The 25,985-nt window shown below is 41.0% G+C and overlaps 3 protein-coding genes across 5 annotated transcripts in view; all 3 read right to left on the bottom strand.

Annotated features, from left to right (window-relative positions):
* The window catches only part of ccdc88b (coiled-coil domain containing 88B), a 37,811-nt gene extending 28,890 nt beyond the window's left edge, over positions 1 to 8,921 (bottom strand). For all 3 annotated transcript variants that reach the window (XM_037262419.1, XM_037262420.1, XM_037262421.1), the window contains exons 1-5: positions 8,732 to 8,921; positions 6,425 to 6,573; positions 5,428 to 5,536; positions 1,312 to 1,381; positions 1,113 to 1,171 (exon numbers count right to left, since the gene is read on the bottom strand). In XM_037262419.1, the coding sequence (XP_037118314.1) occupies positions 1,113 to 1,171; positions 1,312 to 1,381; positions 5,428 to 5,536; positions 6,425 to 6,573; positions 8,732 to 8,791 (447 nt within the window). In that variant the 5' untranslated portion in view covers positions 8,792 to 8,921. The remainder of the gene's footprint in view (positions 1 to 1,112; positions 1,172 to 1,311; positions 1,382 to 5,427; positions 5,537 to 6,424; positions 6,574 to 8,731) is intronic.
* A 1,551-nt stretch (positions 8,922 to 10,472) lies between these two features.
* rom1b (retinal outer segment membrane protein 1b) lies at positions 10,473 to 16,277 on the bottom strand. Its single transcript, XM_037262476.1, has 5 exons — positions 15,570 to 16,277; positions 14,397 to 14,639; positions 13,013 to 13,200; positions 12,260 to 12,506; positions 10,473 to 11,220 (listed from the first exon to the last, which is right to left on the bottom strand). Exons 1-5 carry the CDS (start codon positions 15,717 to 15,719, stop codon positions 10,993 to 10,995), a joined length of 1,056 nt encoding a protein of 351 aa, XP_037118371.1. The 5' UTR covers positions 15,720 to 16,277; the 3' UTR covers positions 10,473 to 10,992.
* Positions 16,278 to 18,734: 2,457 nt separating this feature from the next.
* LOC119129299 lies at positions 18,735 to 25,615 on the bottom strand. Its single transcript, XM_037262458.1, has 7 exons — positions 25,242 to 25,615; positions 23,345 to 24,956; positions 21,862 to 21,890; positions 21,565 to 21,693; positions 20,646 to 20,712; positions 20,402 to 20,512; positions 18,735 to 19,464 (listed from the first exon to the last, which is right to left on the bottom strand). The coding sequence occupies exons 1-7, from the start codon at positions 25,340 to 25,342 to the stop codon at positions 18,898 to 18,900; spliced, it is 2,616 nt and encodes an 871-aa protein (XP_037118353.1). The 5' UTR covers positions 25,343 to 25,615; the 3' UTR covers positions 18,735 to 18,897.
* Between the last annotated feature and the right edge of the window lie 370 nt (positions 25,616 to 25,985).

Here is a 25,985-nt window from a genome sequence, read left to right as displayed (position 1 = left end):
TGGTTTACCACGGATGCAAGAATGTTCCCTCCCGGCCTGTATCACCTTTTTTATGTTACGTCCAGGGTTTCGCCTGGCAGTTTTAGAGCACATTTGTGGTCCCGCCGAATGTATACTGCCAATCAATAAATGCTTCGCAATAATAGTTTTCCGTCCACTACTAATTGACTAATCCAGTCCACAAATTGCCACAAAGGCATTCATCAAACCAGAGGATATAGGTTTGTGCATACAACAAAATTGCAAGTAAGATAAGTCATGAAAAAAAACCGAGCTGCTACTAAAAACAATTTAAAGTTTCTGGTTAGGCTTCAATGACTCATGACTACTTTAAATAGCCCTTCAATCTGCAAATGAATTCCATGATTGCTTCAGCAATCTTTGTTTTTGCCCGACAAGCTCTTTTAGTGTCTCTAATCTGTTTTATTCTCTCTTAAATAGTCTACCATCTTTTCCACAAGCATTAGATGCAAACTTTGTATATGCGAAGTTTTGAAGGCTTCAGTGCTTCGCTGCACAACGTTAGCCCACACTGCACACCCTGGGCTCTCAGTTCTGTCTCATTTGTTCTCCTTGCAAAGCCAGACCTAATGATTGTACTTTTCCAAGAGTGTAGAACTTTGGTGAAGGTTTAGAATTGTTTGTTTTTGTTTTTTATTGTCATCATTCTTTCTTAACAATTATGTATCGACCCTTGGACTGAGCTAAACTGGTTCATTTGTTAATCTTGGAAAAAAGAAATGACACGTTTTTCTCTTTTTACTTCATGTAGCGGGAATGACCTTTTATGAGCAAAGATGTCAGTATTCAAATTACTACATATGAGTATAATATAAGAATTTTTGGACGAAATCCCCCATACAGTATTATATAAATTTATTGTGTGGTTAATGGCACTGTCTGGATAGCTAGACTTGAATAAATTAAATTATCCTCATGTTATTAAATCTATTAAATCTTCGACATAGTAGGTCTGATGGTGTCAAACAGGCCACAAGTTGTAAAATAGTAACAAAAATGCTGAAGTTGTGAGCCAGGCATTCCTACTGGTCTCTGCCAGGGACAATACTTGTTCCACTAATGGCCTCACTCGATAGCACTTGTCTCCTCACCTGCACAGCGCAGCCGAGCAGGAGCAGCAGCAAGCGTCTAAGTTCCTCCACAGCTGCCTCTGAACACACAGAGATACAGTTGAGTGCCATCATTATCATCACCATCATGGCCTCGTGATCATTATCACCGTAATGCTCTGCACTGATAAAGATTGAAGTCGAATGGCGGCACAGATGGGATCACATAATTTGCTTGTACCTGTGAAGGGGTCCTGGCCCAAAATGGCAACGTTTGGGAGTGGCATCAGTATCAACTGCTGCAGGTCCTCCTATACGCAAACCGTTACAAATGATCAGCCAAACATATGATTGCTTTATACATATACGTTACAGTTTCTGAATATTTGAGTTAAAATCATTTTACTGTGAAATATAATATTTCCAAAAGCTTCCAAACATTGTTTAAAAATATCATTTGCAAACGTTTGCCAGGGAGTGGAAACAATCCTTTAGTTTTACACTCTCGTCAGCACTGTTTGTTCACATCTCAAATGTACAGTAAACAATGTCAATGGAGCTTGACGTAAGACGAACAGCAACACCAATCACTGCCTTGACACAAAGTCTATTATGAACACAAAATAGCACCTTTGTGAAGTTATCGCCATCTTGAGTCTCTCTGTTGCGACAGAATGTGCTTCACTTGGGTCTATTAACAATCTGTTCGACTGAAAACAAAAACTCTTCAAAAAGTACTAGGGAAGCAAAAGCTCGTCTCTTTGTTTCCAACACAAACAAGTTGGTGGAAAATGTCGATGATGACGACGATGCCGGTTCACTGAGACCAGACATGCAGGATGAGCCAGCATGTGGCCAATGTTCAAAATTCACTCCCACGGGTCGCCTTCACATTTAAAGTAGTCATCCTCTATCATTTGCAGGTGCATGCACGCAAACACATTTGTACAAGGAGCACATTGCACAAAATAAAAACTCATTTCCATCCAATTTATCCTGCTATCCAATGTTCCAATTTCTACTTTATGTATTAGTGACTTTTATGCTAATGTTGATGACTTACAGTGTGTTCTAATCACTAACAATGCATTTTACACATCCATTTTTATGAGGACATTCAATGACGTCATAGTCGCATCGTATCAATATCGAGATATCTGTCATCAATACGAAGATCGTTTTTCCGTTGAACCTTCTTAGGCAGTTTTGGAGTGATAGCCAGAGCGATAGTGTGGCTGCCAGCTCATTTTGAACAAATCTACTGGCAAATTCCGAGAATAATTAAATCTAACTGGATATTGTCATAAATTGCCTGTCCAGAAACCTGTCATTTTTGGCATAAACAACTTCAAGTCTTTGTTTTTTGTTTTGGATGCGGTTCACATAAAAAGACAGACAAACTGTGCCTCCTTCCAAGCTGCTACTTTGCCATGTATAGAGAACACGGGCTTCAGTAATGATGACCAAACTATTTCGCTGTTAATTAAAAAAAACAAAAATGCCTCTTGTCACAGAGCCACGGACTGACTTTGGCTTGCTGCTCTACCACCTGTTTGTATTTTCCTGCTATATCCATGGACACGCAATCATAAGAGCGTTTGGTGGTGGGGGGCCCCAATTACAGCTCACTCTGCCGCATCCGGAAGGTTTTAAGTGCACGCTGTTGGAGAGGCAATGTACAGCGGCCTTTGAGTGCAGCCAACCTGAGATTTCTGCTTCTAATGTGAAGCAGCGCTGCTCCGTGCAAATAATTGTGGAGCCAGACAGACATGTTGCGTGAAATGTAACAGTTCTGTTTTGAAGATTGCTCTTGCTGTCGTCATGCTAAAGGGCAATTCCTTCCGCAGTCTGACAGGGATAGGACAAAAGTGTAGAGTAGATACAAGCATTTGGCGCCATCATCAATACATTTTTATTCCAAGGATTAAAGGCATGGCTGACTGCAATTATCTGCTGCCAGCATCTGCCAGCCTGCATTGCTAATAGAAGTGCAGTTTTCCAAAGCAAACGATGATCTCTCGACAAGTCCGCCTCTGAAAATAATCAACCGCTTTTAAGTTGGGCATTCAGAAATCAACATTTCTACCGGGCTTCTGGCTACACTAGTGAAGAGAATTAAAATCCATCTACAACAATGTGATCTCCATATCGCATCATCTTCCGCTGCTGATTAGAGAACTGTTGAGATTGATGCACTTTTACACACCAGATTTCCTCTGTAGTTTATCTATCTTAATTAAAACCATGCCACTTTGGGATGTTCATTAGCTTTATATCTGGAGGTGACGAATCCAGATTTTTATTGTGTCTTTTATTGAATAGAACTCTGCAATTGGCTGATGTACCCTGCCTCTCGGCCAAAGACAGCTGGGATAGGCTTCAACTAACCATGACCCTAATGATGACAAGCACTATATAGAAAATGGAGCAATCTCAAATAGAGAGCAGTAGTTCCATTACAAATAATATCTGCAGCAGAAACCCAGCTATTCACTGAGCTTGACAGTGGATTGGGAAAATCTGCCATTATTAAGACTTTTTTTTTAATGTGACTAATCAAAATATCGAGTCAAAAAATGCCAATAAGAAGGGGCTTTGGCAAATAATGGGGTTGTCCCCCTCCCCAAAAAAATGTAAAAATCCACTGCAGTCTTGCATTTATTTTTAAATAATGTGATAACCTGTTCTTACACTTGATTTTCACATTCTTTGACTAAAAATTGAAAATAAGAAGGAAGTTTTATCATTTTACTGTCGTCACAGCACGCTCCTGTCATCTCGGTAGTAATTTCAACTGTTTTAAATCAGTCGTTTCCTATTCTCATCATTACGACATTATCAAGTGTGTTTTAGTTTAAGAGCTTCGGTGTTTATGTTGACGTGACACAACGCGGAACTAATTGATGAGCTCTAACAAAACAAGAAACAGAAAACATTGTAAACAATCATCATGAAAGCAACACAGACAAAGGTGAAACAGGCAAAAACATGATTTGTAGTTGTCATTTTTGTGACAGTTTTCAAGGTTCTGACTTTTGCTGTTGATTGATGAGAATATTCATTCATTCATCTGACTTGTCCCAGTCTTAGAATATTACGAACAACTGTGTCCCGTTACTTTGGATAGGATTGTTTTGGTTCCAAAAGTTTCAGTATTGCACTATACAGCAGGTTCAAGCTGCCAATTCTTGACATTCCCTGGGCACTGGCAGCTCACTTTATTTTAGTTGTGAACTTTTGTAATTAATCCCCACCGATTGTGTGCTTGTCCCCAACATATTATTTTATGTAAGAAGAACATTGCTGTCAAGAGGCCTAGTGTCAAACACACATTGGCCTTGTCTTACTTAATGTGAATCAATTATCAACAGTGTCAGAGGCTTGCATTGCTCTGCGTTTGCAAAACTTGAGTGACTCACTAAAAAAAAAGGAAGTGAAACCCTTAAAACTGCGGTTGCTATGTTGTGTGACTAGCAACTCCACCTGACTGGTGCTCGGGGAGACTTTCTGTGTCTCGTCAATCCTCCTAGATTGTCATTTCCTCAAATGACACCAGCACATACGCGCCGCACAAAAATGATTTTGCGGCTTATTTGATAGATTGTCTGAACCTGTTCGCAAGACTAGCCCGACCACCATCCACAGCGGCGGCTTAAAGGAAATTGCCCAATTTGCTTCGTAATGGAGGAAGGAAATGTTCTCTTTCATCTTCTTGTTCGTGCAAATGCTGCGCCATCCCCTGAGTGCACTTCCGACTCTTTACAATATCCCGAGGAGGAATGCTCTTGTAGTGGGACTAATCGTTGCTTCACTTCTCCATCTTGTTCTCTGTTTTTGCAAAGCTACAGCAAGAAACGCTCTCCTTTATCCCTCCCTCTCCCTTGTAGCCTTGAGTTATGTTTTTGTAGAAGAATGTTTCTGCCTTTTAAGAGGCTTTTCTATTTATAATGCGCTAAAAGTTGTTTCAGTTTTTGCCCTGAAAGAGCCGTTGTACCTCTTTTTCATCTGGAAATGCTTTTATGTCGTATGCATTTTTGGCAAAGCAAATCTCATTAGTAAGTCTCGTCAACTAAAATTAGCCATTAATTACTAAAAGATAATCCTTAAAGTCCTGAGGAAGTGAAAATAAATATCTTGTGAATGTCACAGTAACGGTGTAGGTAACAACCCTGACATATTTGAGTGATTTTAAAAATGCCAAGTTTATAAAATGACGCTCCAAATTTGTGAAAACTCACGCTATCTTGTGTGCTATTAGGGGATCAGGATACTGAAGAAATCCAAACAGATTTCCACTCTATATTGTCAAGCTTTCCTTCTTGATAATCATATCGTAGCATCGTGACCTCTCCCCTACCTGGTAGAAGGCTCGGAGGTGTCGATTTAAGATGGAGAAATTCTGTATTCTCTGCATGTAGTCGTCCATGTCGCTGTCGTACAACCTCTCCACTCTCGGGTTGGGGTCTCTGCGACACACAATCACACGCGTTACATAAACATAGAAGTGTATTGACTGCAGCTCGTTGCTCCATTTCAGCTCAAGAGGAAGAAAAATCTGTGCACAATGGTGGAATTCTGCAGTCGGTGAATCAAATTTTAATGGGCCTGACATGCTGCCAGTGTGAATCCTCATGCAATTAGCTGTTGAAATAACCAAGGTTAAGTCAGGCCAAATTAATCAGCCTTCTGACAACTACTGACCGAAAAAGCTGTCTTGTCAATTGCAGAGCTATGGCCTGAATGAGGTCAAAATTGAACGCGCTGATGAGGAATTCACTAGAGATGACTAACAGGGTGCCACGTATGCAGAGCTCATTTCATGTTTCAGTGGATACTCGTAGCAAATATGAATGGAACGTGAATTAATGCGATTTATCAAAGTGACTGTAGAACAATGCAAGCATTATAACTGTGAGTGTGATAAATGCTATGTTAAGCATTTGCAAGACAATAAAAAGTATTTTTAATTTGAATAACGCTTCAAAAAATAAACTTCAAATGTGCGCTGCTGTTTTTTGTTCCCCTCTAATCTGATTGCAATGTTACACTTGTTAACGTTTGTCTTTTTTATATCCAATTTCTTTTATCTGGCACAGAAAATTGCAGAGTATTCATCCATCCCATTTTTATCGCAATTTTTCTTATTAGGGTCATACTAGATGAGCTGCAGCAGTAGATAAACAATTATTTACACCGATGGACAGTTTAGTCTTTGATTAACAAAGTGCATAAAGTGCTAATGGATACCAAAGCAGAGATTCCAATCCTGAACTGTGAGGAAAATGTGATAACCACTTGTCCACCATGCTGCCCGACGGCATCCTGACATGTAACCGAGTGTAAACAAGCCTTACATGATCCTCATGACCTCATTGAGGAAAATCCCATTGGTCAGTCTGAGGTAGCAGTCCCGGGAATTATGGGAATCGGAGTTCACTTCGATGTACTGCCTGTCGAGTGAGACACCGTTCTCCATCTCCACCATCTTCTCAAAGAGATGAACCTAAGAGCGAATCGGAATCCGAAGAAAGAAACTGTAAACGAGGAGATATTGTTCATGCAGGTTTATATCATTTTAAATCAGGGTGATGATTTGAATCAGGTCTGTTGCGGTTGGGTGGGATACATTGATGTAAAACAGGCGAGATAGAAGCGCTCAAGGACTGGACTTGGACGTCATGATTTTATCGAGATGGATAACATCATATAGGCGTGTGACTGTCACTGGGGGACTTTGGCCCAAGATCAACTGCACAGGGGGGAAAGCAGTTCGGGAAACAGCAGGTTTGGGTCCTGATGGACCTCAGCGGCCGACCAGAAAAGTACAACAGTGGAAACGGGGAGGCCTTTTTACACACAAGCCTGTTACACTCGCGTGGACAGGTGGGACTGGTGCGTCTACGCTTCATGGTGACAAGTAGCCAAATGGGGCCGTAGCCAATGTTTTGAGCTCTGCTGAGAAGAGCTGCCAATGCAAATGAAGTCTATATAGTCTATGGCTATAATGAAGTCTTTTTCCACCTGCACTGTTTGTAAACAGAGAGTCACAACCTAGACATAGCTGGGCATCTGAGGTGAGAGCACGAGTTTTTGAGGGTAAACAAGGCGGTGCACGTCATTCAGCGCATGATTCGCATGGTAGAGCTCCCATGTTGCTGAGTAAGTGCATTGGTACAATCCCCTCAAGGAAGATGCACAATGTCTACAAGCTGCAGGCTCAATGAAGAATTTAAGAGCTGGACTTAGCACCAGCCACGTGCACAAATAGACCAACTTTTTTGCCCGAGATGAGAAAAATGCACTCTTTGCTGGAGTCATCTTTTTTTGTCTCCATTTATAAATATTCTGAAATCAATTTCCTCTCACAAATGCTTTGATGTGTGGCAGGCGTTTACAGCGTGTGCCAATTTTTTTTCATATTGTTTTAAACGCAATTACTATGTCAAAAACGATGAAGTCTAGCTCAATGAAACTGAACAATGTAGGTGTTGAACATCCTAAGTCTATACTGACTATAAAAATATAAACTCTTTTTGTGTCTCTATACATTCCCTGCTGCTCCAGACAGCGCTCACGTAGAGCAGACCACCAGCCGCCAGGCCAAACTACAGGTCTCGTCTGACCCGCAGCATCACACAGTCTGACAAACAAGTAATGACAGTGTTTAGTCAAACCCTGAGTGTTTGGTGCAAATTTAACCACAATACTTCACTTTTTTGTACTGCTGGAAACTACTGACCAGATATTTCTGTGACCATACACACAAAAGGGTGGTAGGGGTTCATTTGCATAATAATGGGCCTATAATAATTACCCAAACTGGGTTTCTGATTTGAAATGAAAGGTAGGTCTTAAGTTCTGTTAAATGGTGAGGTATGTTAATAATGGTAATGCATATTGCTAGTGCTGTCAAAAAACTGTAAAACAATAAATACTGTGTTCTCAGGTTGATGGCAATGAATTCATTTATTTTATTTATTTTTTTAATGCAGCATGAAGCCAAGAAAAGAAAGGCAACTAAAGCGGAGAGATAAGGAGGGACAGGACGCTCGAGCTAGCAGCTCTCCTCAATCCAGGATTAATTTTGTTCGTTCGATTTTTATTTTTTTAAGGTGGGTGCTTTTCTTGTTTGGGCTTGAGCAACCCACCTCAAAAAATAAAAATGTCTGTGCTGTGTACCATGAATACCCTATATGTCATAACGTCTCCTCCTCACTGAGCAGAAGGAAAAAAAACTTCAGGCTGATTAACATCTCGTGTGGAAAACAGCTGATTTTCTTTATCATGTACAAATCCACAATTTCTTCTGAAGCAAGTTGAGTACTCAGCAAGTGTTTCATTTTAACAAAACAACAAAAAGAAGCCAGCCAAGGACACGGAAGTGTTGGGGCTCAGATGAAGACAAAAAAACTGTTATGAAGAGGCAAAGGAAGCTTAAAAAAAGGAGAAGTAGGCTGTTTGTTCGGCTGCACACGATGAACTGATAGATTTCGTAAGTGTTGCAGTTTAATTTGCTCAAATTTAAGACTGAAAGATAAACAACTCGTGAAATCAATACAACGACGCCATGTCAAATTTTGACACTTTCTGCACACCATTGTTACAGAAAAAAATGATGACCTTTTTTTCTGGGTGAGAGTGATAAATGTTAAATGACATACCCAATGCACCAGTGCACTCTCCGTGAATTCTTCTATTATCTCCATCACACTTGAGTCCATTGCAGTGCCACAATAGATGAGAGGCACTACAGCAGTCAGGCAGATGATTAACAAACAATATCAGTGCTTTAATGTAGTGACTCTTACAGAGTCCATCTTCTGTCAAGTGAAGTAGTTTGACATTTGTTAACCCCCCACAACCCCCCCCCCCTCCTCCTCCTCCTCCTCTTCCTCTATGACTGTGACGCCCAGTTCCATTGCAAAACCACACCGGAATTGTCAGAAGGCTCGAGTTGCATTCGTTAAGCAGTCTTCTTTCCACGCTACCATGTTTCCTATTATTCAAATGGATCACAACACATGTCATATGGTGATTTGACAAATCATGTGCTGAGATCCCATGACGAGGCCTCATTTCCTCATGTGCGTGTGCAAAACAAAACAAAAGCTTTCTCAACCTTTCTCATTTGATCGTGTACAATGTGCCAGCGTTGTTCTCCATGCAATCAGACAAAAGTACAAAATAAAGAGAACAAGAAAGGTTATACAAATTAAGATTTATATAGAAACCGAAGGGAGCCAAGGTCAATTCAATCTGAATGATATAGTATTTCGTCTCTGTTGCTTCGTCCCTTAAAATGCTTTTACACAGTGTGTTGCCGCTCTCTGGTGGTAAAAAATCAAATTGTCCATATGCATCAATTTGGATTGTAATGGTTAACAGCAAATTTTAATTAGAGATGGCTTTATGTGTCTCAAACAGTTTGGCGCAGGTTAAAAACATGTGTGTTTTCAAGCACATCAGGGCTTTCTTTTTTTTGTAGTTTGACCTATAAAAGCTTGCACCAAATGGATTTTACCATGCACTGTAATTGATAGCTATGACGTTTAAAGAAATAATTCCACCATTTACTGACCCTCACCATTAATTAATTAATATTACTAAATATATTACAATTATATCATTGTTATTATGTTATTATTTTATTGAAATTTGATGTTATGGATACGAAATGAGAGCCAATTAATAATCAGTGGGGGGAAGAACATCTGGTAAAGTTAATTTGCATCTCTGATTTTTAAAAAGAGATGTCTGAAATAATTTTTTATTCAAAAAAGAGAACCCATTCTCCCTTTTATGATAACAATACGATTTCTTGCTCTATCAGATGTACATTATGATCGTCATTGAATCATAGTATTTGTAATAATGCCCTTTATGTATTTAATAAAGTTTACATTTATTTAATAACACGTGATTGAATTAATAACTCTGACATTGTCATTTACCTTTGAGCCTTACTTCCTAAAATAGCTTTAATACATGTTTGGCTCCAAGTTATGCTTATTGACTTATTTTCCTTGATTGTTTCCCTTGTTGTCAGTAATCCATACAAGTATGCAAGTTATTTTTATTTTAGAAGTGACTTGTCATTTTATGGGCACACATTTAGAACATCAGGAGTTATAAAATTGACCACCCCAATCTATATTGCATGCATAATCTGCTTTGCTTTGTGTAAGGAAAAAAAAAACACCCAGCACTTGTAGTTGCTGTGTTGCAAAATGTGTTGCTATGTGTGCAGATAGTGCCTGTGCAGCATTTCTTGGATAAAGTACACCTGGGATTATCCAATTGTTTCTGAGCTGCATAGACAAGATGACAGCTTCATGTAGGGCAGCAAAGTCTCTCTCACACACGCACACACACACACGCGCACACAAACTTTATCCAGCTGCACTCAGATAACTCACAGTTGGTTTATTTCCTGTTTCTTGTACAAATACAAGCAGACACTACAAAGCAATTAAAAATATTTACCTTTATTTGGCTACATGTGTATTGCAACTTTAAAATCATATCCAAAGCATCCAATTGCGGTTCTGTAAAAACTTGAATGCTGTGAGATGATTAATGCGCTATATGAATTAAGTTTTATTGAATTGTATTAATACAGTGCACGCTGGATGAACTTTAAATTCAAATTAAGGTCAAACTGTTGACTAAACTTGTAAATACAGTAAGCACAAAAAGTACTACACATCTGGTGAACAGAAGCTCTGGTAGATGGTCACACATTCATGAGATCCTTCCATTTATGTTATTTTGGCTGTTTTGGCTGTGTTATTAGTCAAACCTAATGTTTGAAAAAGGTGTTCTACCGCCCACCAGCCAAATCACACCCAACCAAGTACGGTAAAGTAAAGGTGAGCACCCAACTTCCAGCATTATTCTGCTTCTGATTTTATCCAATCAATCTCTAGCTGGATGTTGGCGGGGCCTTTTCTGCGTCGGCGGAGCCTTCGGCTGCACTGGGGTCGACCTGGCCATATTTCAGCATTAGTAGGATTTTCACTTTGGCTTCCTCTAAAGTCTCCTTCACTCCCTTCTCTAGCAGAAAACCTTCACTGTCACCCTCCGGCTGCTCTTGAGCCATTGCCCCTTCCACCGAAGTTTGCAGGTAGCGCAGGCTCAACAGGACTGACATCTGTACGCAGTGAGGCAGAAGGGATAGGAACAGTGAGATATGTAACACCAAACATGGATGCTAATAGACATATTACTACAAAAGCAAACAACAATCTATATTTGTAATAGATTTGGATGATTTGGGAAAAATATGTGAAAGCAATACTTTTTGACTGATTTAAAATATGTAGCTTTTTTTCATCTACCAAAATTCAGCATTCGAAATAATTCCAAAACAAATAAAATAATGTTAAATAAGAAAAAATAAGAAATTCATGCTGTCCAAGCATTGAACTCTCGTAGGCAGTGTGGCGCACACATGGAGATATACTTGAACATTACGAGTCGAAATAGAAAGTGATGAACTTTGTGACTATAACTCTTTTTTTTCACACATTAAGAAGAATATAAACCTATTATTATTAATATATTCCATGTCATTGTGTGACATTTCTTTATTTGAATGTAAATCCCTTCTGTGATGGCTAATGCTAGTTTTTGCTCGTTGGTCGGTGAAGCTTTCCATTAAGTGCTACCATTACATTATGATGGCAATATTAATAAAATCAACAATTGTAATGTTATTATGACCATGGAAAGATAACGATTACATTTCTATTCATTGCCAAGCCCTATATTAAGATGAGTGCTCTGGGCCTGTGACCTATCTTGGGTTTTTTTTTTGTTCCATTAACAATCCTTGACTCTTCTGTCTACTTCACCATCATGCACAAACTAATGTTCATTGTGTACAGCAACTCACTTGGGCTTTTTACATTATTTTGCCTCTTGCAGATTGCTAAAATGAGGAAACCAGAATATTACAAATTGCTTGGATTTTAAGCAGTTCACCTGGACATTCTGGGGTCCAATAACAAATAGTATATTGCGGTTAATTGAGTCTCAATCTCATGAAAATCAAACATGATCACATTATTATTTCATTATAATTTTCACTACACTGAAGTTTGAAACGTGCTCCAAATCAGTTTCTGCATTATTTGTGTGATTCTATCATCCTTAGCAATTGCCAGCTATGTAGTGACAGTGTGATCCACCTGTATAAAGATGACCGATAGCACGCCAGGACCAGTTGAATTCATCAGGTCCATGTAGTAGTCGATCAGAGCCTGCCTGCAGCCACGATTGTACAGGTTGAGCTCCTCATTCTGGAACTCATAGCTGTAGTGAGCGTTGTTGTCTGTCAGGTGGTACTGCAGGCAGGGCCGAGGGGACGCGGGGTTACAGCAGCTGAACGGGACACCGTCCAACAAATAGCGCCCGTCTATGTTGCTGCGGATGCGACTAGAGATTGAGGGAAGAGGGAAAAGATCAAAAGTGGAATGAAAGAAGAGGACAGGTAAGGGAGGATTGTTTTACGTAATTTAAGTGTAAATATCTATCTTGCAACCATCCACTACTTTCACTTCCATTTGAAGAAAGACGATGCTGGTACTAATGCCCATAGCGGACAGCAATTATTTGCTTTCATTTAAGGGCAAGTTGAGTAAAAAAAAATCTTCTTAATAATATATTCTATGCGCCCCCACTAGCCTAATTAATATTGCATTTGTGGAATATGATTTGAGCAAAACTATTCACCTGTTTTTATCCAACAAAATCTTGCGCACCCACGAGATCGCTTCCTTACAATCCTTCCTTTTATCAGTAAATCACTTCAAATAGCCCTCTCCTGCGCACTCATCATCTTTTCTGCCCTTTTGGATGCTGCTTCCTCTCCACTCATGCAGATAAGGAGCTTATCTGTATTTCTTTTATCTGTCCACATAACTGTATCATCATGTACTCACTCCTTGATATCCTTGGAGGTATAGTCCAGGTATCTGCTGCTGACCCACTGCACCTCAAACCAATCCCTGAAGTTGGTGTTTCCACAGCAACGAAACTCCATCTGCAGACGATCGATGGTTTCTTTTTGGAAACAGCGGCCTGGAACGTCGGTGTCCTTGTAGAAACGGATCCCATTCCTCAAACCAACCTGAGATGAGGGAGACACAACCATAAAGGATGGGTACTTTTTCATCTTTGTAATGACTTTCCGAAAAGTCAATCCCACCATTTTAAAGTTTGTGGCCTTTTTTTTTTTAAAACCACGCAAAGTGTTGTTTTACGATGACATCAAAGATTTTTCGTGTTTATTTAGTCAAGTGTTTTAATTGTAAAATGAATATGGCTGCAATTAACAATTATTTAAATATTTGATTAATCTGTCAATTATTTTGTCGCTTAATCAATGATTTTTTTTTAAACGTTCTGACTTCCTTCACGTTATTTAAAAACGAGGCACAATTGCAATTAGATTAAAAATTATTTATAATTCAGTTACTGGTTTGGTCTGTAATGCATCAGAATATATGCAAGAATAATGATTGATATTTTCCAAAGTAAGAACAAATGGTTTATTTTGATTCAACACCAATATAATCAGTCTGCTTTCATAGAGGACTGCAGATATCAGATGGTATTTCTTGAGCATTTGTAAGATTTTAATTTAAAATGCTATCTAAATGATTCATTCTTTATCAAAAATAATTAATGAATAATTTGATAATCTATTAGTGATGGATTAAGTGTTGCACCTCTAAAAATACAATACAGCTATACAACACAGAGAGATTAAGATATTAGGTGTGCAATGGCCCTCTGAAAGTGTCAATTGAATATTCCTGATCATGCTTGGAGCCCATTACTTGTTTTAAGATTGTGCCCATTCAGTGCGTGTCGAATCTTGGGTTATCATCATTGGGCTCGGGGTGGATAATCTGCACAATTGGACGATTTCCCGATGGACTGGGCTGCTTTATGCATATGCGTTTTGAAATCAGCAAATCAAGTTTGTTTGTGACATTGTATATCCCCTTCTCCTACTTACTAACACGTTAATTGCTCCAGGCAGTCCATTCTTTTATATTGTTACAAAGTTTGTAATCAAGTTGCAATACCTTAATACCAAAAGTTGAAATGTAACACCACTATATTTATATTACACCTTGTCTGTAGAAAATAACACATTAAAGAAGCATAACAGCATCAGTGATACTTGTAACTGTAACAAAGCATGCTGGGAAATTAAAATATTACAACCCAATCTGAGCCATGAAACTCCAAGATTTAAAATGAGAGCCCCTTCTCAGTATTAAAAAAAAAATAAAAAACTCTCAAACATGAGCCCACCTTCAGAGACTCTTCCAGGCGTCCCTGCAGAGCGAAGCTGAGCACCACCACAGTGACAAGCAGGCAACAGATGAGCGCAGCCATAGCGTACCAGCCCAGGAGGAAAACCCTCCAGCGTGGGAAGCGGTTCGGGTCCATAGAGTCCTGGCACACTCGGCCGGCTATCCAGTTCGTGATGATGGAAGCCAGGCCCACCAGCATCAGAATGTTGGGCACCACGTGGATCTCTGCGTTATCCATCACCTGGACAAGGAAAAAACATAGACATCTTACATTGCTACTACGTACGTATCTTTAGAGATTCATTTGGACTGCAATTGCATATTCCCATAGTTTGGTGGTTTCAATCATCTAGTGACCAGAAGCTCATCCGTATTCTGCAAAGTGAACTATTCACACGTTTTACATCATACAGTACATAAACGAACCCTTTTTATGTTTTCCCCCTTTGAGTAGTCCCTATTGCATAGGTAGCCAACTCCGGTCCTCGAAAGCCAATGTTTTCCATGTCTCCCTGTCACAACACACCTAATTCAAATGATCAGGATTGTTATCCAGCTTCTGCAGACCTTGCTAATTATCTGACCATTTGAATCAGGGTGTTGCAACAGGGAGACCTAGAAAACATGCAGGACAGAGGCCCTCAAGGACCGGAGTTGCCTACCCATGCCTTATTGAACAACATCAAATTGGAATGATTTAGACAAGTACAACTTGCGAATCACAATGTGAATCAATATTCTTATAAACTCCAAGGTTTTAGACTCTCGAAGAAAGTGTTGTTCTCATGCAGCATTCTTTGTGCGTCACTCAATGCTCCTTCTCAAGCATCGCCGCCACAAATCAATAACACTTTGCTTCACGACTAAGAGATTACGGCGGCCCTGCTCACACTGGTGATCAATAATGTAGCAGAGGGCACACGATGGCCTGCAGCTGTCCTGTGCTGTCAGCTGCATATTGATGCCTGCAATCTATGTCAGTCCATAGGACATCGGTGTGGACGGCTTGGGTTTTAGAGGTCACCATCTTCATAATATTAGTTTCAGTATTTCAGGTAGATAGATTCTAAACACAATGTTTTCAGATTGTATAAATGCTCAACGGGCTATATGACAAAATACATGTTGTCAAACAGTCACAATGCATTTTTTTTTTTCAGTCCAGCTTTACCTCAGCCCTACGGAGCAGCTCTATCTTAAGGTAGACCCCCAGCGAAAAGACAAAGGACCCGCACAGCACAGCCATCCATGACAAGAGCCACAGGCCCTGGGCCAGACGCACTCGTCTCTGCTGGGTGAACTTCATCTTCAGCAGCACCATGGCTCCTTACCGCGCACCGCTCGACTTCACGCACAAGCTGAAAGATGACCGACAACTGAAGTTAAGGGTGAACAGAGGAGAATCCAGAGGTGACCCGTTGCACGAAAAAGGAAAACCCTCAGAGGTTGTTTTGTAATCCAGCGGTCAAAGCAGGACTACGCTGGTGAGTTATTAGCAGGTTGAGCTCATCTAAGTTGTTCCTGGTGGAAAGGATCAGCAGATAGATCCCCGGGATGCTAGAGGACAGTCAATCTGAGTCGATAATCCAAAAGCACAAATTCACTTTGATCATGAAGTTTTGGGGTGGAAAATGTTCGGTGTATAATCCGAGATGTTGAGAAGGTGTAGAGATTTGATAATTAGGAAAATAGTTCTTCCTTTTCCTGGAGATAAGACGTATTCCACTCAAGTAATTGGTCACGCTGCGGTCGACCTGCCTCGCCTGCAAGCTGGAATCAAAGATTTCCTCCTCTTGATGTGATCTTGTAGTCAGATGGCGCCTTGGTGGGTTTCTGCATGTGCGGTGCCCCCACTTAAATCGCCATACCCATGGTTGGAGGACAGAGACTGGGCAAAGTGGAGACTTTGGAACCCTAATCCCCCCATCAGAGTCTCTGGGATCCTATTAGAATCCAGGGGCCAATGGGAAAGCAGGCCAGTGTCTGATCAGCAAAGTTGTTTTGATGGACACTTTGAAAGGGAGGGACGATTGGAATATTACGACAGCTTTAGTCACCTGACATTTATTTCATGCACTGTGGGTGCTCAAGCAACCTGAGGACAACCTGCTTATTGAAAATGTGTCATGTGCAGGGTGGACTCTGCATTTGTGGCCCCTGGGACGATCATTTTGGATCCCACCACTTGACTGCCTATTTTCCAGTGCCCACGTTCAAGTGGTCCGTTGAAAAGTGCTAATTAAGATTATTTCAAAATAAAATCTGAAAATGCACTCTTCCATCATAAATATTGGTTAAGACATGTCAAAGGCCTTTAAATGGGCAAAAGCGGTATCAAATAATGGATGGGTGTGTGGATGCTTTATTATATGGATTCAAAATGGTGAAAAGGACAAACTAAAGTAACGCAGGGAGTGTCATATAAAAATGGGACTTGTACGGGGCTATATTGTCAAGTCAATAATTATATTATCCAGCATAAAGGTACAAATAATGACGCTATGCATTAGAGAGCCTGCAGACCTCATTGTCTTTATGATGCAAGTTAGAGAGCACCTAGATAGTGGAGGAGGATCAGTTGGATTAGATTGTTATGATAAGCATTTATGACAAATTCTATTAGTGTGAGGCAGCACAGAAAAGTCGGCCTTCACAGATGCTCCAATCATGTAAATTTGGCTAAATCTAAATTATGGGATGGCACCACCCCGGAGCTGGGATTGTAACAGCCCCATCAGAAATCTGTGTATCCTCAGCAAAACACCTTTTTATTTGATTTGTTTCTAGAATATATTTACGTATATTAAAAAAAAATATGGTGTGTATTGCTCAAGCTCCCCTGGAAATTCTGGAGCTGTGCTTGCTTTTGTAAGACGACGCCCCGTGACTCTGCACAGGACAAATATAGTTGCAAATGCATTGGAGTCAGGTTGTTGCCAAACGCTTTTCAATACTGCCCAAACAGGAAAGAAATGACTCTAAAAGTAACATCACACACTTTTATTAATATGAATTATGCATAATGAAATAGGGATGATTAAATTCAAAATCCTACCCTTATAAGACATCAACATGAAAAGTTTTGGAAAGCCCAAACTACAAATTTGTGCACAGAGTATAAGCAATGGCATGATTACACTAGTGTTGTTATTAAAGCAGAAATACCGTGGTACATTCTGAAGTGACATGCAATGTGTATTGATGATGACAAATTAGGACTGGGGTATGCAGATTGAAATAACATCATTTTTTCAAAAACCCAAATAACTTACACCGACATAATATTGTATTTACACATTATTGCATAAAATCACTTTTAGTCATATTTCTTAAAAATGTCAGTTTACTATTTATTATTGAAATAACATCGTTTTTTCCAAAATCCAAATAACTTACATCGACATAATATTGTATTTACACGTTATTGCATAAAATCATTTTTAGTCATATTTCTTAAAAATGTCAGTTTACTACTATCAGTAGTACATGAATAAAATCATCTGTGTTAAATATTAGCTTTCTTCTTCTCTATGGATGTTGTGCCTCTCATTTTGTTTGCAAGAAATTACCATGCATGAGGAAAAACAACTATTCAGAGACAAAAGGTGTGATTGATAGGGTGACTCGTGCACTCGCAGGCATGCTCACCACCTTGGCATCATGCTTACCTCATTACCCCAGAAAAGTATCTCATTCGGGATCAAGTGTTACACTAACACTAACAATATTTTATCTAAGAATCTATCCAATTCCTTCTTTTTCAATTTTGCTGCTTCTTCACTCTGCTTCTGTTCGCCATGTCCAGTTGATGGCAAAATGAGGGATTTTCCAGAAATGGCTATTCTGCAGGTTTCAGCAAAGCTTCTGAAGCTCAAGCCAGGCCAGAGCAAGAAGCCTGGTTTTTTTTTTCCATCCACAGATTGTTTTACTCATATAATAACGTCAGCTCGTTTTAATCGTCGTACCAATCTTTTTCTTGACTTTTCCCAACAAAATTTATAATCGACATAAACAAAAAATGAAATCAATGTTACATTTCCAATTCATTAATTACCAGTGTTTTTTCCACTACTCTACATCACAAAAAACAAGAAATACCTACCCTAAAATATACATATTATTATTATTAATCATGCCTGCATTGCATTATTTAAAATATAGATTATTTGCAAATACCATTCATTATTTTAGACGTTTTGAGTAATATTAGTAGACTTACTGAAAAGTTACTTGAGGTGAAAGTCAATCCCTCTGTGCAGTGTAATAAATTAATTAAACCTTGTCTCATTCTGGTCAATTATAAGAACTAATAAAACACAAGGCAAGTAATACAATATAAATCAATACAAACAATCTTGCAATATAATCCACTGGCATTTCCAAGACAGATGAACACAAATGCTCAGCTACTTTGTTTCAGGCAGTGACGTTAAATTCCCATCATCGTGTGTTGCCGTCGCTCTGGCCCTATGCCTCTTTGGCTCGGCTCCCACTGCCAACTACTCGTGCTCCTTCCCTTCACCACCCCTCTCATGGGTGTGCAGCTGCTGCATAAACTCATCTAGGATCTGCTGGGCAGACATGGAGGTCACAGTCGCAGCGTTCTGCTCCAAAAGCGTCACCAATACCTCTCCCTTTTCAGCCATGCGGTCAGCATGGTGGAGCTGCTGAGGCTTAAGAGAGATGTCAGTGTATTTTACACCCTGGGAGGACTGCTGTAGATTCCTTTGAGGTTTGGCAGCGTAATCGGCTACAATTTTCTGATAGATGGCGGTGCTCATGTCCTCCACTGAAAAAGGTGGACTGTTGCTGGACGGGGGAACGCCTTGGGGGGAGATTTGACCTGTTTTGGGCACTTCCTGTTTGAAGGGAACAAAGGCTGTAGCAGTGTCCGACATTGTTAACCAGCTGTGTGCCGCTCCCTCCAATTTAGGAAGGCGAGGTGACTTGAGTGCCGGTGGGGAGCTGGTTGTATGGTTGCCAATAGGAGAAGGTGTTTCAATCTTCTGCACGGTCTCAGCTGAGTTCAAGTGCTTCTCCAGTAAATCTTTGATCAGACACGGCAGCTGAAAGTGAGACATGCATTGAAAATGGAGGAAGAGGAAATGTACTTTAATGTCCCCAACCACCGGGCCGCGGACCGGTACTGGGCCGCCGAGCCGCACAGGAAAAAACATTTATTTTTTATTTTTTTATCAACGATCAATTAATTCAGGTCGAGACGCTCGTCCCGGTCACGTGACAAGTTTCCCCAGTCGAGCCCACAAAGGTAGGAAAAATGAGTAAGAATTTATTTTTGAAAAATATTTTAAAAAAAACTGCGATTCTCTCCCAATTACATCCGTCGGTTAAGGTCAAGACGCTCGTCTCGGTCACGTGACATGTCACTTCAGTCGAGCCCGCGAAGCAAGCAAAAAATGAGCAAGAAACAGAGACGTTTGGAAAGCTTCTTCGGAAAAGGAAAAAAGCCCAATGAGGAGACGGAAGAAGAGGCTACGACTTCTAAGAAAAGGAAAGCTGCATTTAAAAGAACATTTCTGGACTCATACTTAAAATATGGATTTATCGCCTAACCCCAGACTTAACCCTAACCCTAGGCCCAACACTAGCCCTAACCCTAACTCCAGCCCTAGCCCTAACCCTAGCCCCAACCCTAGCCCTAACTCCAGCCCTAACGTAGTCCTAACCCTAGCCCTAACCCCAGCCCTAAACCCAACCCTAACCCCAACCCTAACCCTAGCCCCAACCCTAGCCCTGACCCTAACTCCAGACCTAGTCCCTCTACTTAAAGCACTATGTTGTTGTTTTTAAGAAAATAGGCTAATCCTCTTTTAATTCAAGTGTATTTAAAGTGAATAATCAGGAGCAAACATTAGAAACATCTGACCTCTAAACATAATGTTTGACAGTGTCGATCAAAACTGAGCATGGATCTTTTTATACAACTCTCGTTAAGAATGCATGCTTGTTTGCTCATTGTCCACTAGAGGGAAGCATGCTCACATTAATGTTCTCCAGCGCAGCAACTGTCCTGTGAGCGTCCTCCAACTCAGAGCTCAGCTGAGACACGCGTTTGAGAAGGTACTTCCTCTCACTGCTGCTCATACTCTCCGACTGTGCACAGAGGGACAGGTGGAAGGGAGAGAGACACATTCAGAAGGGAACAGCCGCTTCGATTGACAAAGCAGCGTTTCAAAAAGCAAGAAAAGGGTCCCTTGTGTTATTCTTGCCTTGCAGGCTTTCTCACCGCAATGTGCAAATGCTCCCCCAGCAGATTATTAGCCTGCCTGGTGCCAGTGTGTGTCTCCAGTAGGCTGCAAGTCAGAAACAATCAAGAAACAATTTTTATTTGACACTCCTATGCCCCATCTTAGATTTTGCACACAAGCACAGTTGTTGGGTCAGTCCTAATACCCCAATTGTCTCAAAGAAGAATGTTAAATATACTCAAAAGCTTGTGCTCAGTGTGAGCAGACAGCCTTTTTTGCTCCAGGCTGTCAGTGAAACATGTTTTAATTGTATGTTAATAAATATATTTAACAATATATTGTCTGGCCGAGGTTCACTATAGTTAAACAGTCGCTCATGGGTGTGAAGTGACATAATAGATCGTGCATGAAGTTAGCAAAGGGCAAAGCAGTTGGCAGAAGTGCTCATGCTCTGTAGTCTGTAAGTAGAGGTACAGATACTTGTTTGGAAAACAAAAACAAAGAAAGGACTGTGGCCAAAGAAATACTGATTCAACTCATGTATGATGATACCAGATACAGAAACAAAGTATTTGTACGCTGACCTACGCTGAAGGGAAAAGGGTCACAAAAATGTCACAATCGGCTCCAAACATAAAACAAAATGCATTGGGGCAAATGCTTTGTACAATTATTCACTGTGTTCCATGGATCAATGAATCAATAGTAACTGTTATGTCCAGTCACAGGATGACGAGATGTTGATTGATCACCAGGGGACACGAGCTGCTATGACTATTCATGGTATCAACGTGAGGCCTGAGTACTTACTGCTCTGCAGTCGTGAAGATCACATTGCTTCACATGTGACAGGCATTGAGCGTGACATAAGAGATTGGCACTCACCGGACACTTCACTGGGTACGCATTGATATAATCCTCCACGTTATAAACGTTTGTTGGTTTAATATTCCAAACCTTTTATATTTCTCTTTGACAATGCTGAGCTCATCCCTGGTCCTCTGCAGCTCTGACTCCAGACTTTCAATGCAGACCACTGTCTGCAGCAAATTCTGGTGAAGATCAGTATTCTCCTCCTGTAGCACTCTGAACACACAAAACAAAAGATGGAATTTTACAGATGTGTTTGATTTTGGCGTATATCTTTACCAGAAGTGGTATTTTAAAGAGAAAATAGATCATATAGATATAGTATGGTGATATAGATTTCTGACCATCCTATTTATCACAACATAAAAAGAGAAAAATACTTACTGAAGCTGCTCAGCATCACACAGTCTGTCCTATAGAAATGCAATGGTGAAGAAAATATGAAATACATTTGCTGTATTTCTTTAAAATAGTTTACATCGATAAGAATGTTTGAATACAGATAAATTGCAGCCAGGACTGACTCATCAAAAACATTCAACAAATAAACTAAAGGGTAAAACCACAAGAGAAGAATGAAAACCTGCCAGCTATCAATTTTGTTCTGATGTAACCTCATTGAGCATACAACGAGAGCATTGCACATTGTTGGGGTCAATGCTTCATCACGAGGGACATGACATTTCCTGTATCGATTGTGGCAAAGCTGCCCCTGGTAATTGACTATACAGATCAATTAGTTCTTTTCTTCCGGGCAGAATGTTTCCACAATCTTACGCAATCATGTAACATCGGCATGCATATTTTGTTCAATTATAGTCAGCCCAAACAACTCAAACTCTTAAGATGCTTTTTTTTAATCCACCTCAGTGACCAATTTTCTAAATTGTGGTGATTGCAAGGACAGCAATATTTTGCTCACAGTTTGAATGTATCATCAGTTAAAAGGTTTCCCCTCAAAGCACTGCACTTTGCTGCATTGCCGTGGTATGACTCAGAGTATGTGGTATTCGACACCACCCTCGGAGTGACTCAGCTTCTTTGCCTCGGCAACAGGAGAGCAGCAAGTCCATTTACAGCGTGCACGTAACCCTACCCAATTCCCTATGAGGCATTCATGACCTTACGAGCTTGCCATTTTATAATTAGTCTAACAAATCATCAAGGTGGCATCTGATGTTTATTTCCTGAGAAGTATGACGCATCAGACCTCCAGAATGCAGGATAATGACGTAATTGTAGAAGCTAGTTGAAGTATGCAATATGCAAATAAATTTGTACTGACAGCAAATACTGCAGCGTATACCACGAATAGGGACACACATTTTATAGTGGCTCTTTTTTTGGATACTCCCTTATCACGAAACATGTAAAAATTCTCATTTAACTTGCATACAAACAAACAGATTACTTAGCAAAACTATTTGAACCAGTTCCTGAGAAATGGCTGTTCATGTGAAACAAAGACATTGGCTTTCTTAGGTAGCAGGATTACACCCAAAAACTGTTTTCTTTGATACTCTAGTATAATTACACACGCCCCCGGGTCAAAGTGACCCGTGGATCTTATTCCAGTTCCTGAGACACAAACAAAACACACAGGTTAATGTATTGCCTTTGTTACTAGTGATCAGGATTGCACACACAAAAAAGCGCTCATGACATGTTTGTATAATTAAACTCACCTATGGGTCATATTGACCCAGATACATTAGTGCCACACCTGAGAAAGGAGCATAAGACACAGGTATAAAGTATTCTGATTTGAACTGAACTCTAACTCCAACTGTAAATGCAGTTGTCTTATTCATGTCATGATGAGACTACAACTTTGTGTTACTTTACAAAAGAATTGAAAGAAACTCACTCTGCATTTTTTGGAGCTTCCCACATGCATTGAATCGTGACGCCGGCTCTGCTCCGAGCTGTGACTGGTCATGGTGGAGGCTGTATCTCGGGTCCTGGATGAGTCTGATTTACTGGATGAAGACTCTGACCCGAGGCCCATTCTTGCACCCTGAGCTGGGGGGGGCGGCGGTGAGGTGTTTGGACCACGTTGGATTGCACCAGTCTGCACGTGCTGAGGCTGAGGGAAGTGTTGGGTGTGTGGGCTATAGAAGGAATGGTTTTGTTGCTTGTAGTGGTGCCGCAATTTGGGCTGGCTCAACTCAGGGCTGGTGCTGGTTCCGTCGGTTAGTTGAGAACCACATCTGCCGTACCTGTCCTCTGTCAGAGAGCCCCCAATGGGTGACAGTCTCTTGTCTTTACGGCTTCTTCCATGGTGAGCATTTCGAGCGGAAGAGTAGACAAACTGATGAGGCGGCGGGCTACCCTGGTAGTTCCTAGCCGCATATGAAATCAGTCTGTCCGGATTGGAGCCATCTGAGTCTTTTCGAGAGATGCCGCGAACACTTTTGTCCTGTCTCCTATGCTGTTTAGGATGCTGTTCCCTCTCCTCACCAGAACTTTTCCTATGCTTCTTAGGTGGGAGTTCAGGTTTGACAGGATCAAACGTTTGAGTTGGTGCACAGGGCTTGCCGGTAACTTTGTTATTGTTCACCCCGAGTATAGAGAGATAGGACGGACTTATCACCTGTTTTGTTATCTCATCCAGGAAAGCTGAGAATTGCAACTTTCCCTGCACGAAATTTGCCCTCGCTTGCTCCATCTCAGCTTGCGCAATCTCTTTCTGACCCTGACCACTGGCCCCGGGATTCTTTTGTTTGGGAACTCTCGGGGATATCACCTCCATCGATTTAGCTTTGCGTATGTCGGCTTGAGGTTCCTTGTTCTTCAGGATTCCTTTGCTGGGAAGCTGGCTGGATGACACGGCTCTCTTTGGGCCCCTAGAATCTCCTAAGAGGTCTTCGTCACTGAAAGTCAGGCTTTGATTCAAACTCAGAGTCTTGTATAGACTCCCACTCTTTGGTGCCTTGGATTGTTTCCTGCCATCGTGGCCTTCATTACCCTTCAGGAGGCCTTCCTCACTTCTGCTATGACTTCGGTCAAGGGGTGAAAAATCACCCCTCCCTATCTGTTTTGTGCTGCCATGTTTGGGAAATGCAACACCACTGCCATTGCTGCCATGTGTGACCGTGGCAAAGATAATAGGCTCGCTGCTGTCGTCTTCCTGAAAAGCCCTGCGTACGTCCGCAATATTGGAGCAGGACAAAGAATGCTGTGGACGCTCAGTGTGGCGGAGACAGAAAGGATCGTTTGCGCTTGCCTCCGTGAACCAGGACGATGAAGAAATGGAGGAAGAGGATGAAGAGAGAGAGGAGGAAGAAGCTTGGGCCAGAGTTACAGGAGTATTGTGGTCAAGTATTTCATCCTCATCAGTTTGGGGAGGTTGGTGCATTTGATGATGATAATGATGGGTGACGGTTCGAGGGTTGCCTCGGAGGTAGTGACCATGCCCATGGTGGTGGTGCCCTTGGTTTTTTTCGGACTTTCTATCAGCATCATCAAATAGCGTATACCTATGGCACAAACACATTGTTAACTGAGCTTTAACATACTTCACCATCCCTCCATTTATCCATCAATCCAACCATCCATTTTGTCCTCTTTGGGGGTGTCCGCTGACTTTGGGCACATGCTGGCCTGGTCGCAAGTCGACTGCAGTGCATATCAACTGTTAGAGTGGTGCTCACTCTAAAGCGTCTCATTATATAAGAGCATCACAGAAAGGTTTATCCTTGACTGTCTCCTACAATATTTCACAAACAATAATCATCATTTTTAAGTCTGCACAAGTATCCTACCTGTGTGACTCTGGATCTTCGCGAAGAGGATGGTGGTGCTTCCGCAGCTTCATCTCCGCCGGTTCAGAGGGGCTGTGAACAGGCCTAAAATACTTCTCCATCACCTGTATCTTCCCTGGTGGTAGGCTATTAATGTTACCTTGCTTGAATTGACTGTACACAGGCCACTGATGGTGATTAGGGCTTCGACTGCTCCGAAGCTCCAGTTTCTCACAAGTAACTGTTAGTTCTGTAACCTGTTTGTCAGCTGCCAATTTTTGCTCTGCACCAAATGGTCTCGTCTTCAGCGTTACATACGTCACGCTCAAGCTCTATCGTCGTTTTAGTAAAGGCCCGGTTTCTCGGATTGTGTGTCTACTTACTGTAGATAGGTTTGTCTCCATTGTCAGGCTGCAGAGGAATGGAATAATAGCTTTGGAGCACATAGTGGAATCCCTTCACACATGGTGGCATCATGCCTGACGTAACTGGGAGCTCATTGGCTTGGCTAAAAGAGGGCACTCAATCGAATAGCTAATCGATGTTGGACTTTTGGAAAAATTATCTAACCAGGATTCAATAAGCAAATTGATGTACATAACTTGCTTTTACCAACATGTCTGTAGCTTGGTACTGCATCCCCAATTTACATGTCTTTATGTCTTATTGTTCTAAATGGACCCATTCATGTCAAGGATCCATTCTAAACTACATAACCCTGCAGGGCATGGGCCAGCCTTCGACTTGAACTCATGGTAGAACACA

The sequence above is a fragment of the Syngnathus acus genome, chromosome 10, assembly GCF_901709675.1.
Source record: "Syngnathus acus chromosome 10, fSynAcu1.2, whole genome shotgun sequence".
Taxonomy (NCBI): Eukaryota; Metazoa; Chordata; class Actinopteri; order Syngnathiformes; family Syngnathidae; genus Syngnathus; species Syngnathus acus.
This window is presented reverse-complemented; position numbering and strand designations above follow the sequence as displayed.

What these genes read in the sequence shown, in the direction of transcription:
- LOC119129299 (XM_037262458.1), bottom strand. Translation starts at nt 25,342, where the DNA reads ATGGAGAAGTATTTTAGGCCTGTTCACAGCCCCTCTGAACCGGCGGAG. An exon ending in GAAGCTCCAAAAAATGCAGA is followed by an intron (nt 21,891 to 23,344) that starts GTGAGTTTCTTT and finishes GCATTTCTATAG; the next exon opens with GACAGACTGTGTGATGCTGA. An exon ending in GTCAAAGAGAAATATAAAAG is followed by an intron (nt 20,713 to 21,564) that starts GTTTGGAATATT and finishes TCTGACTTGCAG; the next exon opens with CCTACTGGAGACACACACTG.
- rom1b (XM_037262476.1), bottom strand. Translation starts at nt 15,719, where the DNA reads ATGGTGCTGCTGAAGATGAAGTTCACCCAGCAGAGACGAGTGCGTCTG. An exon ending in AGCTGCTCCGTAGGGCTGAG is followed by an intron (nt 14,640 to 15,569) that starts GTAAAGCTGGAC and finishes TTCCTTGTCCAG; the next exon opens with GTGATGGATAACGCAGAGAT. An exon ending in GCCTGGAAGAGTCTCTGAAG is followed by an intron (nt 13,201 to 14,396) that starts GTGGGCTCATGT and finishes CCCTCATCTCAG; the next exon opens with GTTGGTTTGAGGAATGGGAT.